Source organism: Amblyomma mixtum, chromosome 3 (assembly GCF_055824585.1).
Source record: "Amblyomma mixtum isolate Tamu chromosome 3, ASM5582458v1, whole genome shotgun sequence".
Classification (NCBI taxonomy): domain Eukaryota; kingdom Metazoa; phylum Arthropoda; class Arachnida; order Ixodida; family Ixodidae; genus Amblyomma; species Amblyomma mixtum.
This window is the reverse complement of record NC_143014.1, coordinates 122219246-122237102: the sequence shown is the minus strand read 5'-3', so window position 1 is coordinate 122237102 and position 17857 is coordinate 122219246. Positions and strand designations below refer to the sequence as shown.

Sequence of the window (17857 nt, the reverse complement as noted above, 5' to 3'; positions counted from 1 at the left end):
CTTTTGCACATCTCAACTTGTTGACAGTGAAATACTAAACACCTTGCACCACGCTCATCAAGGGCTGCATTCTTAAGGATGTCCGCCCGTTGGGAGGTATACAAGGGTGGGTCGAACTATCGAGACTGTCAAAATGACAGGCACGAGCGGACCATGAACCGTTCTTACTTGCGAGACACATTAATAGGTCAGTCCCTGAGTTGCTGGCGCTAGATAGCTTCCCTTTCCAGTGCTAACGTACTGCGAAACATTCTGTCCCGTCCTTTTCATGGAAAGCTGGAGCACGGCAGAGACATTCGTCTGTACCCAACACGACGTGTGTCTCCTGAAGGCCACAGTATTATTTTGAGGCTGTCCTCGAAAACATTTATCTGCTAACTTTCCAGCCGGCGTATACATCCATACGCGTATTGCATACCTTCGGCCGTACGGCTTCTTCCTGGCGCGATGAGATTAGACTTTTTATATGCTTAAACTCTTATTTTCTTGCCACGATATATTGAGTTGAGCGTTATATGGAAACCAAGCTAGGCGTGGTCAGAACGCATAGTCATGAGTATTTATAGTTGCTGTGTAGCGCATTTGGTTACGATTGAAACTGCGCGCTTTTGATAACAAGGTCCCAGCTTCAAGCTTTGGCTATAGACGACGCATTTTGGTGGAGTTGGAACTCAAAAGTTTTCAAGAACGTTTCGACCCCATGTTAAGAACCTAGCGTGGCATGGCCATGTTAGCGTGGCCGTGAGCAAAGTCGGCGCGATGTAATGCCACCGCGACAAACGTGAGGTAATCGTTTCCTCTTGCTCTTTCCATATAACATCATTTGTTTCGCGTAGATCTTTGTACGTTGCGGGCGAAAGTTTTCTAGGACACGGAGACGGCTAACAAGAGCAACCCGGAGTGCAACCGGAAGATGAGTGCGTTGCGCAGTCCTCTGCACTGCTCTATTTCTGGCTGCGTGCTCGAGTAGCGGGGAGTGTCAGCCAATTCATGGCCACAGTGCTCCGAAAACTTTTTCGCGCGCTTACGTATTAGCCGAATTATCCCACAGGTTGCCGCTGCCCAATTTTTTTTTTTGTATTCATTTCTGAGTGCCATGTAGATTTAGTCTTTTTATAATTACAAAACAGAAGCTGATGGCGGCAAGTAAAAAGGCTAAAGGAATGGCTTGCCGCCGCCTTCCCGCTATAGGTCCTGCCTCTTTTATACTGACTAAAAAGAAGCAATGAATATCGTCCAAGAAGAGAGCGGGCGGCAACTTGAACCACGCCAAACAGTTTAACATCTGGTCCTCGGCTGTCGATATGATGCCCAAAATGCCCTCTGGGGAGTTCTTGCGACAGCATACCAAAACTTGCCGCCCCAGACGTAGGGTTCAGTCCTGTGCAGTTCACTATGCGGTGCCGGTGAGCGTGTGGAAGGGTTTTGCTTACCATGGGTCCGCCTTCGGTGAAGCTGCCGCAGGGGTTGATGTGGAACACGGTCTCATCGTCCAAGTACCGCTCAGGGACAACAACCCGTATCACCTGCTCCATCACCTGCTTCCTGATCTCCTCGAGCGAAACCTCGCCCGAGTGCTGCGTCGAGACCACGATCGTGTGCACGCGCTTGGGAACCGTGGCGCCGTGCCGGAACGTGTACTCGCAAGTCACCTGCGCAGCGGGGAACGGTCGTGGGCAACGTTGCGCATCCAGTATAGCAGGCACTCCCCACGCTTCTCGTTAGCCCGACTGCAAGGATCCCTCCTGCCGCTTCGAGATGGACAGAAGATATGTTATCCGACGACTCGGGTCTGAAACGCTTCAAGGACAATGCATGCTTCCGTGAATGCCTCGGGGACGCATGCTTCAGGAGAAAGCTATAATTTTTAAGTTACTGGGTTTTTGCGTTTAAAATCAGTGCTAAGGGCTGTGAGCGTGGAAGAAGGAACGAGGCACGCCGTACGAAATGTTCAGAACGGTGACAACCAGCCAAAAAAGACGCTAAACAAGACAACGGAGAGCACGGGACAGATAGTAACAAATAAAATGCGCGCCTGTTTTCAATAAAAATTTTAGTCTTTAGCCTAGCTCTTGCCCCGTACTCTCCTTTGTCTTGTTTAGCGCCTATTTTGGCTGGTTGTCACCATTCTGAACATGATTCACCAACTGGCCTACCGTTCAGCCTTACGACGTAGGAAATGTGGCCGCCTTGTAGCCTCTAAGGCCCTCGCGCGGCGTGCCTCACAGCAGTGCACCATTTCCACCAGTTCTGCTGTGATTGCAGCATCAGGGCGGCATTGACACCCATGCATCTGGCGGACAGTCACCTGGGACTTGGAGTCGGGCCTGGCCCACCAGAAGGTGCCGTTCCTGCGCAGCTCGGCGAGTCGCTCGTTGAGCTTGTGGGCCAGAACGACGGTGAGCGGCATGCATTCGGGCGTCTCGTCGGTGGCGTACCCGAACATGAGGCCCTGCGCGAGGCGAACACAAGGAGATAGCGACTGTGCGTGAGACGTCCTTTCCTCTGCGACGCACTTTGCGCTGACTGCGGCACATGCTTGCTGTCGAGTCCGCGGACGGCTGCGGGCGGTGTGTTCTAAATATGCGACTGCATATTCACAAACATAGAAGTTATTATCATTATTATTTCTGCTTGCATTTCGTTGGATCAGAGCTTGAAAATCCGAAGCCAAATAATGGTGGTTTTCAATACACCCGGCAGGAACAAAGAACTCGTCGGCGGTGGTCACTTTTATTGTGTTGTGTAGCGGTTGCGTGCAAGTGGCTCAAGTGAGCGCCATACATGACTTCAGGCTTTTGTTGAACGTACGTGTGAATGATTAAAGCAACAGTGAGCCACGAGGCGTGGGAGCAAAACCTCCTTGTACTCATGTACAGTGCGGTGAGAACGCACTACAGGACACATTTTCTTCCTGGCTCTGACAGGCACAAAAACAAAAGAAAAACTGAGACCTTCCGGGGGGTTAAGCTGAAGGGATGCGAAGCATTATTGATTCATTCGCGCAGCGAGTGTTTGGTGTTGCTCCTGTTTTCTTCCTTTTGCTTCAGACGTAGTTTGCCGAGTAGATAATTTTTAGCGGCCAAACGTGACGCAACCTGTGTCAGAGTAAAGGCTCCTTTTGACAACCATTCGTTTTCCACAGAGCCGACACAGATGAACACCGCGAACAACTCCATCCACCTTCAGTTGTGAACAAAAATCTATAGTTTGCCTCTTTCTGGCTGTTAATCTAATGACTTGAAGACCAATAAGGACTCTGTGATCACCGTTTGAAAGTAAATGGCGGTGCAGCCTGTATCCTCAGGGATCCTCGCGGGAAAAAACTATATCTTGACGCCACCGCAGTTAGCTTGCGAAAAGAGCCGGTGGCGGCAATACCTGTGTTTCATTTTTCTCACCTTTTCTAGCTTATAAATTAACACCGTTTTCAGTGACAGTGCCCGATTTGTCGTTAAAAAGCGATAATCTATTGTTAAAGCGATAATCTGTTAACTTCAGTTCGTCCGCAGTGTCCTTTAAGGTACTACGAAGCATGCTTTCGGCGTTCGTTTTGGAAGTGCGGCAGTTTTTTTCTTTCTAGCGAGTTTTGCGGGTAGTTTTTTTCACTGTCCAACCGAGGTAAATGGAACTAGGTAGGTGGTCGGATGCAACTCAAGAGCGAAGCGGCAGATGCCCCTCGAGTGATGCCGTCCAGGCAATGGGATCGAACGGTTGTCATGACGTCGTGCGTAATCCCCTAAGACCTTTTAGCGTGGAATCGCAACCATTATTTAACTGGATTAACCATGAAAACCGGTGGACGCCATTGGCTGGAGGGCCTCCTTTGAGGGGCGTCTGCCTCTTTGTCCCTGAGAATTGTATCAGACTTTAGACTGCTAAAAGTGGACACGCATACTTTAGCTTCTTCAGCCGGTCGCCACAACTGGAGCATGTGGGAAGGGCTTCGAAAATGCGAAACTGCAAAAGCTGGGGGTTGGGGTTCGCCAACAGGCGCTGCTTCGCATATAAAACTAACCACTATATAGTGTGTGTGAGCCGTAGGGTGCACTAGTGCACGATGGTATGTTTAGCGTAGCATCATGGGCACTTTTCCTGTGCAACAGCTGTGCATGCTTTAAAAGGGATATAACTGAATAGATTATACTCGGAATGGCATCCACGCCTTTGTACCTGTAAATACACGCTGGCCATAGTACGTACTTCTCACCGTTACCGATGCGCGTTGCGCGCAGCGCTCCTTGCAGCTGTCCGCGGTTCGCCTACCAGATTTACCGCAGGATCATGTACTACTGTTTTTAAGAATTTGGTGGGTCGCTACACCACAGACCCGTACACATCGAGGGTGGATTCGCAGCCGCACCTAGTAAACAGCTGCCCAGGGCGGACCCAACCTGGAAAAATTTCTTCCACTCATTCTGGCCCTGTCCGCTTCTTTTTCCTTTCCCGCACAACTCACGATATTTCGGGTGTCAGCGATGCTTACCAGACCGCTATGGTGCGGACGGAGGATTTGCCTCTTGCACTACAATCTCACGCAGGCAGACGCACGCACACACCGGGATGCCTACCTGGTCACCTGCTCCCAGGTCGTCTTCTTCGCGGTTGTGGTGGACACCCCTGGCAATTTCTTGCGCCTGCTGCTCAATCGTGACGACCACGTTGCACGTCTTGTAGTCGAACCCTGAAAGTGGGACACATGGTATCAACACTAAAGTACTAAAAAGCACAAAAACTGTTGTAAGTGTGATCCTATGCAATATTTTTCAGCAGTCATTGTCATCAGGAGTGGTGCCGGAAGACTGGAAAGTGGGCAAAATAGTTCCAGTCCCGAAAAAAGGTCCTTCACATTTATGTTCCAGTTATCGTCCCATTTCACTAACAAGTGTTTGTTCCAAGGTAATGGAACACGTCCTCTACTCTCACATAGTAAAATTTTTAATATCTGTTAATTTTTTCAATCCTAGACAACATGGCTTTCGCAAGGGCCTCTCATGTGATACACAGTTAGCTTCATTCATAAATGACATAAGCTCTAACCTAGACCTGAACATACCTGTAGACGCGCTGTTCTTAGATTTCGAAAAGGCCTTCGATAAAGTTCCCCATCAGAGACTACTACTTAAACTCTCAAGATTGTGCATTAACCCCTTTGTATTAGATTGGATTTCTAATTTCCTTACGAACCGAAAGCAATTTGTGTACGCTAACAACCGCTCCTCGTCTTTTTCTCCAGTCCTCTCCGGAGTCCCCCAAGGTACAGTACTCGACCCATTGCTGTTTCTAATTTATATTAATGACCTGCCTAGTAACATATCCTCTAACATCCGCCTTTTCGCAGACGACTGCGTACTTTATCGCCCCATCCACACCACCTCTGACTCTAGAATTTTACAGGATGACCTTAAACGAATTGAAACTTGGTGCGACAAATGGTTAATGTGCCTAAACACTAAGAAAACGTCTTTACTTTCCTTTCACCGTCGGAAAAACTATCAGGCATCAAGTTACACCATTTGTGGCTCGGTAATCTCATCTGTCCACTCTTACAAATACCTTGGCGTCACCCTTTCAGATACACTAACCTGGTCAGAGCATATAACGAACATTACTAACGAAGCCAATCGCACTCTTGGTTGCCTCCGTCGAAACTTGCGCCTAGCCTCTGCATCCGTCAAAACACTTACTTATCTTACATTTATCAGACCTAAAATAGAATACGCATGCTCAGTCTGGGATCCCCATCAAGCTAATCTTTCTAACACCCTCGAAGCTCTACAAAATCGCGCTGCAAGGTTTATTTTCTCAGAACTCCTATCATTCCAGTGTCACTGCACTCAAATCACGGGCAAATCTTACTAATCTTGAAAAGCGACGCTGCATCTTCAGGCTGTGCCTTTTTCACAAGTTCTACCATACGCCACTCAATGTTTCAGCAATTTTACCACTTCATCGACAGTCAAGCCGCACCAGCCATCCTAAAGCCGTCTATCCGCCCCCAGCACAGACCACAGCTCATCTTCGTTCGTTTTTTGTTCAGACCGCTCGGGACTGGAACAAACTGCCTGTCGACGCTGTGCACCACTCCGACCCACATTCCTTCAAGACTGCCATCGAACCACTCTTCACTTGAACATTATGCCCATCCCTCATGTAATACCTCACACCAAGGGGCATTTGAGGTACTAATAATAAATAAATAAATAAATAAATAAATAAATAAATAAATAAATAAATAAATAAATAAATAAATGTTTTTAATTTCGTGTTTTCATCATTAAACTTCGTAAAAATATTCGGCTTTGGAATGATACAATGAGACTCTCTGTTGTGGGAAGCCTAAAGGCAGGTAAATGTGGAAACGTGTGATATCTGGTTGAGCATTTTTTTCTTTCTCGACATTTTTCATTCGTTTTCCTTGAGGTGAGAAGGGGGGGGGGATGTTTTGTGAGCCAATTCCGTGAGCAACAGAGTTTGATGACGTTAATCTGGCCAACGCCACCATAGCGTCAGTTTGTTAACTCTTACGTAACCGCGAACAATGTGAATGCTACGTCCGTCCAGGCATCTCTAAACTTCAGCCAGATATATGGCGCACTGTGTCGGAACTTACAAGCATCAAAACTTTGCTTTTGGACTTGCATTGTTGCAGACTTTGCAAGTCCGGCATTTGTAAAGGAATAAAGAAAAAAATCTGCGAAAAGGATCCTTTAATGTGTCTGTGTGTTCCATGTTTAAATACTCAATTTTAGTATTCATTTGACTATGTTTTGTTGGAATTAGGCTCATCCTATAGATTGATAAACGCAAGAAAGATGAGAACACATTTATTTTATTTATTTATTCAAGTTACCCCTAAAGGCCCTCCAGAAGAGGGTATTACTAAGGGGGGGGGGGTACAATCATAAGTAATCGCGATACATTTTAACAAGTAAGTGTAACAATAAACGTTAATTAAAACATAAGGCATCACACAAAGAAAAATTGAACACTAACAAAAACAGCAAACATTTACACATTTCCGTCACAGCGAAGAAGCTCTTGGAATTTTTTATTGTCAGTTTCTGTGGCGATGACTGATGGCAAACTATTCCATTCAGTGATAGTACGGGGAATAAATGAATTGGCATAAGACGATGAATGACAGTTTACGCGTTTAACTTTGAAAGAATGATCACGGCGTGGAAAGAGAGCATCAGGTGACTGAAACAAATCACGGCGAAGGGATGGGTGGTGATAAAGCTTATGGAAAAGGGTTAAGCGAGCAAGTTTACGGCGATATGACAAATCTTCCAATTCGGCACGTTTTTTTAATGCTGAAACGCTTGTGAAGGGCGGACTGAAGCCACATTATCAAGCGCTGTCACGAATCCGAACTCATCAGATAAGAAATTAAGTTGATCCTGAGAGCCGGGCAAGCTGGTATTGGTTCACCCCAGACTCAACGACGCCAGAAAAACGAAAACGTAAAGCTTCAGTGCTTTAGTGTTCTGGACTTTGTTGCGGAGTTCAATATGAGGCGAACCATGATTCATCCAATCTATTCAAAATGGAATTGTTTATTTATTGTTAATAAATAAACCAGCAATAAAGCTATTCATCTTGGATGAGCATTTCGTGCAATAACACCGATGAGTACTTCACTGCAGCACTTCTGTCTTTTGCTCTGTTCGTGTGGTTTTCCAGAAAAACGAAGTGCTGTCCCAGTGACGTTTTGAATGGAACACATGCATAGTACCATAAGCGTTAAATGAAACGCGAACAAAACAACTAAAAATATTAGCGGCTGGAGAGGAAATGTAGGTATGGCCTTATTAACACTTCCAAAGAGCGGTCTGCAAGCCTTCGATGCGAAATCAACCGCTCTGGTATTCTGCCTCCTTACCGTAATATCTTCCAGTCTTGCAGTTTGCGTTTAAATTCTCTTTGATTGATTGGAAAACGTTTATTGTCAGCACTGAGCCCTAGTGGGCATTATACTAGGTGGCTTCGAGCCCATGGCTCTTGGCGACCTTGTGAGCCCACTCAGTGGCCCGGACTTGCGTCAACGGGTCTGAGCTGGCCAGTATAGCCTCCCACCGCTCTAGAGAAGGGACTGGTAGTAGGTCCGCCGGTGGCGGCGCCTTTTTGCAGCTCCATAAAATGTGGTCATATCCGGCTATCTCGCCGCATTGTTTGCAAGTAGCGTTGTATTCTGTTGGATACATGTGTGCTAGTCTCGACGGGCTAAAGAAGGCTCGCGTCTGGAGCCGACGCCACGTTACCTCCTGGCTTTTGTCGAGCTTTTTGTCTGGTGGCGGATAGATCCTCCTTTCCAGTTTAAACTGATTGGTGTATTCGTGAAATGATATGAATGCATCTCTCGTGAAATTTGGGGACTCGACCCGGCTCACTGCTCGGCTGACATAACCTCGAGCTATACTGTGAGCCAACTCGTTTCCCCTGTTCCCCGAGTGTGCCGGCACCCATATTAGTTCCACCTCTCTTTGGTCCCAGTCTTTATGTCTTAATATTCGTTCTGCCTCCTGGGAGATCATACCCCGCGCAAAATTGTTGATAGCCACCTTGGAGTCGCTAATTATGGTGACTGCTTTGGTGCTGGCCATTGCCATGGCGATAGCCGCCTCCTCCGCTGTCCCTGAGTTTTTTGTTTTGACCGAACCGGCCGTTAATGCTTCACCCGAGTCGTTCACGGCCACGACCACAAAGGAGTCGCCTCCTTCGTATTCCGCCGCGTCTACATAGGTTGTGTGTTCCGAGCCTTCGAGCTTGGCTTCAAGGGCCTTTGCTCTGGCTATCCTCCTGCCTTCGTGAAAAGCAGGGTGCATGTTTTTTGGAAGTGGTTTAATAGTGAGTAATTTTCTAACTTTGGTCTGTAATTTTGCCTGCGCGTTTCTTTCCGGAATTTTATCATGTAATCCTAGGTTGCTCAGGATCTTTCTCCCCGGGGGTGAGGTCGCAAGCCTCCTTAGTTGCGCAAATATATGTGCCTCGCATAGTTCCGTGGTGGTGTTGTAGATCCCCAGTTTAAGAAGTCTTTCCGTAGGAGTGCAGTGGGGCAGCCCCAATGCTGCTTTATATGCCTGCCTTATGATCCCATCTATTTTGTTCTGTTCCGCCAGCCCTAGCTTGAGGTAGGGAACGGCGTAAACTATTCTGCTTATCACGAAAGCCTGAACCATTCGGCAGAGATCTTTCTCTTTGACTCCCCGTCTTTTGTTAGCTATTCGCCTTATGAGCCTGGTTGTCATGTTAATTGTGGACTTAAGCCTGTTTATTGTCTCTGTGTTCTTTCTATTGTCCTGTATTATAAGTCCTAGGACCCTGATTTTGTCAACTCTGGCTACCGGAGTCTCATTTACCAGTACGTGAATGTCTCCTGCGTTGGTATCGCGTTTGCTAGCCCCCCGGATCACCAGAAGTTCGGATTTGCTTGGCGAGCATTTTAGTCCTGCCCATTCCGCGTATTCCTGGACAATATCGATCGCGTGTTGGAGATTTTGTTCTATTTCCCCATCATTTCCTGTATGCGTCCATATTGTTATGTCATCCGCATATAGCGTATGGTTTATACCTTCGACAGTCTTCAATAGCGGCGGTAGGTTCTTCAACGCCACGTTGAATAAGAAAGGAGAGAGCACTGAGCCCTGCGGAGTTCCCTTATCTCCCAGCTTAATAGTTTCTGACTGGATGTCTCCTAGATTTATTTCTGCGGTTCTGCCGGTTAGAAAGTCCCTTACATAATCGTAGGCCCGCTTTCCAGGGGCAATCTCCGCCAGGTTAGTTAGTATGACCTCGTGTTTGACGTTATCGAAGGCTTTATGTAGGTCTAGGCCCAGTATAGTTTTGGCGCCCCCTTTGTTGGGCGGGTCTATGATGTCTGCTTTGAGCTGGAGCATGACGTCCTGCGTGGACAACTTGCTCCTGAAGCCTAGCATCGTTTCAGGAAATACCTCCCTTTCCTCTGCGTATTCCTGGAGTCTGTTGTTCGCGTTTCATTTGACGCTGATACATGCCGTTTCCATTAAGGGTATTACAACCACATCGTCTGCATCTGATACTGCGATATAACGCGCCGTTCGGCAGGCTTGGAAAAAACTTGTTTTCCTGGAAAGCAGGCCGTGCCATGTGCAAGTGTACCTTTAGAAGAATCGTCGTAGCCGATGTGCTTGATGGTATCCCGGACAACCCTCTGGTAGTCGATCGTGTGGCACGAGGTAATCTCACCGGCTAGAAGAATCATGCCTGTTTTTGCAACCGATTCTGCGAGGAAATGAGAAAAAAAGGACGCCATTTTTTTTACTTCGCATTGCAATTTACTTTTTTTTTTTCCATATAATGTTGAGCAGAGTAGCAGCCCTCTTGCAAGCTGTGCACTTACCGCATGCTACCTTGGCCTCTGGGTCCTTGGCCAGGTACGCGTCCAGTACTGCGTCGCTGATGAGGTCGCAAATCTTGTCTGCGAACAAGAGAATCCCCATGAAGCACATGGTTATAATAACGGAAAGCACACAGTGCAGCAACGTAGTTCCTGAATTCGCCGACACGCTAAACAGCTCGATGATAGGTGGCTTGCGCATTGCGCTGTTCAGTTGGGGATCGCTCGTTAATTCGTGGCCGCGTTTGAGTGAAAGAGCAACGCTCAGTATTGGGCATTAGATAGCACCGGCTGCCATTATGCTCGTGTACATGTGTACGGCGTGTCCCACTGGCCGAGACTTGCCCCCTAAAGTAAAACAAATATTATCATAAACATTATCAGCATGGGGCGCCTAACGCGTGTGAGCTTGTGTGCTTTTATGTTGCCAGTGGTCCTCTCGACCAGTTACAGGAAGTAGGCGTCTGGCAGGTTTCAATCACAATGGAGACGCAGTTTTGTCATTGATAACTGTGGTTCGTAACATGCTTATTGATTTAATAGCAGCGCCAGCAACGATACGAATACAGAAAATTCAAGGCCACCAATCTCAGCAGTGGCTTATCTCAATGGCCTCGGAAGGAGCTGTCCTTTGCGGGCGCCTACGTTCAAGATTTTTTTTTTTTTTCTGCCAGGGGCGATTGTTTGAAATGACGTCGAGGGAAATTTCAAGCGATTTTTCGCGGTGCATCATGCAGTCACAATTCGTTCAATAATCATCGAGAACTGGGTATGGGAATGCATAGCCAGAGCCAAGGCGCCAATGCATCTCTCACAAAAATTGTCTGTAGACTTTCTATAGACTTCTTATAGACTCTGTTCCCTTCCTATAGATATTTCCTTTAGTCTATTCATAGTCAATAGACTGTCTATAGACGAAAGCCTACTTAAAGTGCATGGTTATAAATCCATAGGTTGCTTATAGACTGTCTAAAGTTATTTTTTGTAAGGGATAGTCAAGGTAGAAGCGGGTAGGTGTGTTCGATGGAGCTTTCTGTAACGGGACACTCAAGCCACTGTCCACGCGACCTGGCACGCCCAGCATAAAGTCTGTTAGAGCACAAGTCCGCCTGTAAGCGTAGCTTTCCGCAGTGAGTCCACCGTTCGAGCGTTCCACACAGGTGAGGTGTTACGTGGGCTGCATACTGTCGGGATAAAATGAAACACGCGCGGGCAGAAACGAGAATACGGTATACGCGTAATTGAGAGCACACTATGCGCATTTTGGCGTGGCGTCGCGATGAGACTCCGCTGTGTAGCCGGTGTTTTAGCTTGTTATAGCCATCGTTACTGCGTGGCACAGCGACGAACGTCAAAAGCGCTCGCCATCCAAAATGCCCGCTGCGGCAAGAGCGGCTGTTTCGAACACTGCCCGCCTCACGGGGAACAGCGTTCGAAACAATCCGATCTTTATTATTAAAATTGCACCGTCTGTTTTTTTTCTCTTAACAGCTTTCAAATTTAACTTCTAGAGTATGTCCAATGATTTTGGTGGTTATTAATTAGTAATTCATTAGACTGGAGTGGAGTAAAACTTAATACCTCTGTTTTTGTGAACGGCCACCAGCAATACTGTTTCAGTCTGATTCCTCTCGACATGTACGGGTTTGTTGTTATAAACCCTCTGCCTACGCTACGGGGGATATGCTGTGTGGTACTGGCTTCAGCGCCCATTTTTCTTGAAATTCGTTTTTATGTTTTTAAAGGAAAGGAAATGGCGCAGAAATTGTCTCGTATATCTCGGTGGACACTCGAACCAAGCCGTAAGAGAAGGGAGGAAGCTGGGAGTGAAAGCAGAAAGAAAGAAAGAGGTGCCGTATAGTGGAGGTCTGCGGAATAATTTCGACCGCCTGGGGTTCTTTGACGTGCACTGACATCGCACAGTACACGGGCCTCTAGAACTTCCGCCTCCAGAAAGGTGCCCGGTTGCTGTCGAGGCGCCCGCTCGCGTTTCGTATCAAGGGTGTGCTCCGTCGCGCAGTGTTTGCAAAGCCAGCAGCGGAAGTGTCCGCGGGGAGGCATTGTTCCGACTAGACACCCTCCCCCTCCCGACTCTCCAGGCCGGCGGGCGAGGAAGGGTGTAGACGTTGGCGCAATCGCTCTGTTGCCGTCACCTCGACAAACTAGCGGCCGCAGACAGGGTACTACCAGGAAAAATCGATTAGATAGATGCTGCTAGAACGGCTTGTGACCCGATAAGGACGCTCTTGCGACCGAAGGTTCGTAGAGAAGTGTACGGATTTCTCTGCACTCATCCCGAAATGATGCGAACCTGATGCGACACGCACTCGCTCATGGGCCCCGCGCTTGCAGCACTTCAAGCGGTGAACGTCACATGAACGAGAAAACCGTAACTAAACAGGACGACACCATCTCGAAGCAAAGCTGGCGTTATCGCTAGCACTTGCATGCATGTGGGCGTCTCGTGGGCTCTGACAGCTCAACGGGTTTCAAGAGGAGCCTTGGACTGTTTACCTCGCAAAGTGCTGCGCGGCGCGAGGCAGCCGCACCAACGACGACACCAAAGCAGTCTACAGCCGATCGCTTTCACCGTTCGGCGTTTTCGTGCCACTTGAATAGCGGGCGCTTCTGGTATCGCATAGGTCGCACTCTTTCCGACTTCTCTACTCTTGGTGCTCAGTGTCCGTACCGCCTAAGCTTACGGTAGGCTCTTACGCTTGCGCTACGAGGTCTGCGTTCGAAAATTTATTCCAGAGCAGTGAAAAGCTTCGAACAGAGTAGACCTCAGTGGCTCGATCTCACAATGCTCCCTCTCCTTTTTGTTCTTAGTGTTATAGAAGAGCTTAAGGAGGAGTTCAGAGCCGCCACTGCCCAACGCACCCTACACGAGTCAAGTATAGAGTGCAGGCATTCTTTAGGTTTTATATTCTGTCGCAGTGAACGTGTACGAACATTTTGGTTGTATGGTATATGAGCGTGCGCACGTAAGATCGCCTCGCTTCTAAATTTTACAACAAATATCAGTCCACAGGAAAACTGAGTTCTCGTGGCTGTAGCAGTATAGCGACGAGGAGTAGACGTAAGTACATCGACGCTTGGGTTCGTGCAAATTGCGTCCAATAATAATCGACGAAAATTCTCAGTGCTCAAAATAAGGCTGGTCCAATAAGGCTGGTCCAGGTAGAAGGCTGGATAAACCAGCGGCACCAATGGGCTTCGGAAGGTATCCTGAATAAGATACGAATGCTCCCGCTGAACGGCATTTTGTCACAGCAGCGCGGTGCGCCTTGATTTATGTTATTCGATGCGTGGTAGTGTGTCTCGTATGGGACTCTTGTTGGCGCACTTCAAGCGTTGATGAAAATCGCCGTGCACTGAGGTCGGCTACATGAAGAGTGCATCGCGACTGAGGGCCAATGGTCAAATGTATTTAGGTTGGTCATCAAGAAATGTGCTCTTTCCATTCCCGCGTGTGTAACACGTTGGGACTAGAATCGACGCCAGCGTTTCTATTATTTTATCTTCTTTATCGGCGACCGCGTGTCTGCTGTGGTGTGACGCTGCAGACTACCTGGCCGAGTGCGAGACCGATAATGTGCGCGTTCAACGCGTGAGATTAGCCGTTCACGCAAAAACAAAGGCAACCGTATGTGGAGTTGCGGCCAGAAAAACATGAGCCACGCTTCGGCGGTCAAACTCTTCTGACGCATTAACTCGAGATAAGCAAAAGGCGCTCTATACTTCTGCAAGTAAATGCCCCTTTTGGTGCTTGCACATAATGGCATCAAATCATTCTCTTTCCGTCGCGCGACGTGAATGAAGAGTTTGAACGGCTAAGCGTGGTCCATGTTTTTCTATCCGTGACTGTACATGAGCAGTCACTTCAAAGCGGGTGTAACATCAGGCGAGAGCAGTGAAGAGAGGTTCACAGATCAATTAGCTGTTGTTTTCCTCTTAGGCCTCCTTGCGAGATACCTTTAGCGATCATCATTTTTTTTTTCTTACTTAGCAATCGGGCGCCACAGGAAGATAATAAATACTTGACGAAGCTTACACATCGGCTTTGTAACCGGTTAGAACCTCTTTTTATCGCTACAGAGCTAGCTGTTTCTTTCGGGGAGGCAACGTAAGGGAAAACAGCTTCGAAAACATGTCTAGAGGTCATGCAGTGCAGTACGTACGCTGTTCAACGCAATAGGAACTAGAAGCTTGTGCAGGTAAAACTGGCATTTTTTACCAGCGTCACTTTCCGCCCTGTACTACACCACGAAGGGGAGCGAAAAAATTTGAGAATTGATTACGAGGAAAGGAAAGGAGGAATCACGGTCTCGCTTCTCGGTGGACACATGAATCGCGCCGTGAGAGAAGGTTAACGTCCCAAAGCGACGTGAGCTATGACGGACGCCGTAGTGGAAGGCTCCGGATTAATTTGTACCAGCTGCGGTTCTTTAGCGTGCAATAGCAACGCACAATGCACGGTCGCCTTGCGTTTCGCCTCCGAAACGCGGCCGCCGCGGTCGGGATCGAACGCTCGGCCTCGGATTCAGCAACCGAACGCACCGACCACTGAGCCATCGCGGCGGGTCACGTGAGAGAAGGGAAGAAGGATGAAGTGAAAGAAGGAAGAGAAGAAGAAGAGAGAAAAAGACGCCGCAGTGGAATCAGACATTTGCCAACGCGCCATCTTCTGTTCTGCGCATGCACGAATATACGCCAATATTTTTGAGAACGGGTAATACAACAATCAAAAGCCGCTTTCTGCGTTGTTCATGTGGCCCAATGGATTAATGCTGCGTTTCAGAGCGCGCAGGATAGTGGCTCGAGCCTTTTTTTTTTTTTTTGCCGATACTTTTTCTTTTTTTTCCCACCAAACGTTAAGAACACGAAAATTAATCATCATTTACACCTATTGGTAAGCTTCCTTTTAGGTAGCATTCTGCGGTGCTTTCGAACCAAAATCGCCGTTTAAACCAGGCTCTCGAAATATATTCCACCCTTTTTTTTTTATGTCCCTACAATTATCTGCGCGCAAACCAATTAATCTCCAGGCAATGTGCGTTACCGTATAGGTTGTATTTTGAAATATTTCTGATCGAAATTTGCGGTTTAGAAAGCTTTCACATCTGCCGGAAGGCAAAACCAGAAAAGGCTGCACTGCACTGTTGCGCACGCGCAGAACACTAGATCGCGCGTAGGGGAATGTCAGGTCGCAGTATAGGGCTCTGGATTAACTTTGGGCACGACTTTCGAAACGCGGCCGCCGCGGCTGAGATTTGATCCCCGATACTCGTGCCCGTCAGCCAAAAGCGGAGACCGCACAGGCTGACTTGTACTGTTTGCCACAAGATGGCGGAAGTTGGTTGCCGTTCATTACTTGTGGTTTCTTAGGTTTTGAAGAGGTTGAGTGTTATTCCGTATAGTCTGCTCGTTTTTTATGCATTTATTTGAACTCTCATCAAACAAGCGTGTAAGATTTTCTGTTGGTTCTTTCCGCTGCACTCTTTTAGAGAAAGAGACACATTGTATGTCCTAGAGTAACACCGTTCTGGGGCAGTATTTTTGTTACAAATCTTTTTTTTCTTTTTCACACTTTCGCTCCACTATCATTGGTAGGGTATTGCCTGTGATGTCAGGGCTGATAGCTGGCAGGCATTGTCGTCTGCCAGCTCCGGTATCTGAGACGGGGCTGAACAATGGAGGAGAGCCAAAAGAGTGAAAGGGGGAAGAGTCGTTTCAAAGTACGACCCCTGGAATCCCGCCGCTTCTACCGCACATGCTAACAATCTCTCATCCTGTCTTAAGGGAACATAGACAGGAGTTCTTTGCCAACAGAAGAGGCTTCTTCAGGAATAACTGAAGAAACCTTTTCAGGACGAAAGCTTTAAATTGTGATGGCCGTGCACGCTAAGGGATCGCGCGAACTACGCAGTAGCGTGGCACGTGTATTGGCGTTTTGCCGACTTGTAGATTCTCTGCTAACGGAGCGGTGCTAGCTACGCTGCATCTTTTGAGGTTTCACTACAAACGTGAAAGCGATTTTTACATAGTGCACCGTTTGTTTGAAAAGATGCTTTGCAGCGAGGGAGCACTGCCACTGCGGTAAGCGGGTGTCCTCAGGGCAGGGGCGTTGCGAGCGTGTGGATAACTGACCAGTTGCCTCAACTCCGAAATGCTGCCACCTCACAGAGATGCTGTATATTTACAGGCTCACTTGTCCCTTTTTCCCAAGACACGGGTATACATGTAAGACACCTCCGAACAAAAAATTCTATTGAAGTCACTACCTGAGAAGAAGGAGGAAAAAAAAGGACTGGGTGATGTCGCCATTAGCTACCGCCGTTTGCACGAGCTGTCCATGCGGACCAGTGGAAAAACCGTGTCTCGGGCCATGGCAGCGCGCTATCAGTGCGCTGCGCGTGGCACTTTGAGGACCCCGCGCGACGCACCCATCAGCGGTCGCCATGGCAAGTGTCTCGGGTCAGCTCAGCAGCCCGCGGATGCGTGCGGCGCCTGTTGCGGAATAAATAAGCGGCCTGGGCTCAGTTATTCGCGTAAGGCTCACCGGGGTGTCCCTCTCCGACCGACTCGGAGGTGAATAGGAAGGTCTCCTCTTCACCGGGCATCTCCTGCTGGCCGTCCACGTAGCGGACTCCGTTGAGCGCGTTGGATCCCTGCAGGGTGCCCATGCTGGTGTCTCTCTCCGTCGCGAGGGGTCGTCGACTACACACGCCTGCTCGGAACGCTGTGCCGCACACTATCGGCGACGACACTGATTTGGAGTCCAGCGTCCCGTCTTGCTCGCTTTATACTGATCGCGGCGGCAGCTTAATCACGTGGCCTCAGGTTCCCAGCCTGCGATGCTGTCCGCTGACTGGGCGCCTTATCGTGTGTTTCCCTTCTCTACAAGGGAGGGCTTACCCTTCGCGGTTGCGGCGAGGGCCCTGCCGCCGCTGTGGACGATTCTGCCGGCCTCCGGCGGCTTTCCCGCCGCGCTTCGTCGTGAGTGGCCCCGCGTGGAAGTGCAACAGCTCATCCACGGGCACAGCAGGTGCTCAACTGGCGCCCTCGGTCACCGGCCTTATCGGTTCCCCATCGGTGGCCGCCCGACCGCCGTGGGCGTCCGGAGTAGGAAACCCACTGCCGTGGCACCTTGGCAGCCGCGGGCCGGTGTGGTGTGCGCCGAGCAAACGCCCCGTCTTCAAAAGCAGCGCCTCCGTGAAGAGCTTTGCGGCTGCAGTAGACCTGTGGTGTATACGTGGAATTTTCTACCTTCGTATGCGTTGAAGAGAAGGGTGACACCCTGGGGACCAATGTATTAAATTTTGCCATTAACTGTCGGTTGCAGACTGGACTGTTCTTGTTGAGGATTTAGTATTCAGGAAATGAAAAGGATCACTAAGAACCAGGACGACAAAATAAGATGAACAGTTTTCAGAACTGCAAGATCCTCGTACTTCTTGTGTGGCTAATGCACCAAAA

General features: G+C 48.5%; 1 protein-coding gene across 1 annotated transcript in view; it reads right to left on the bottom strand.

Annotated features, from left to right (window-relative positions):
• Positions 1-17379, bottom strand: part of LOC149351659 (S-adenosylmethionine synthase-like) — a 30221-nt gene extending 12842 nt beyond the window's left edge. Inside the window, exons 1-6 of the mRNA XM_089580998.1 lie at positions 16941-17379; positions 10382-10459; positions 10141-10263; positions 4572-4684; positions 2309-2452; positions 1434-1652 (exon numbers count right to left, since the gene is read on the bottom strand). Of these exons, the coding sequence (XP_089437124.1) occupies positions 1434-1652; positions 2309-2452; positions 4572-4684; positions 10141-10263; positions 10382-10459; positions 16941-17064 (801 nt within the window). The 5' untranslated portion in view covers positions 17065-17379. The remainder of the gene's footprint in view (positions 1-1433; positions 1653-2308; positions 2453-4571; positions 4685-10140; positions 10264-10381; positions 10460-16940) is intronic.
• Between the last annotated feature and the right edge of the window lie 478 nt (positions 17380-17857).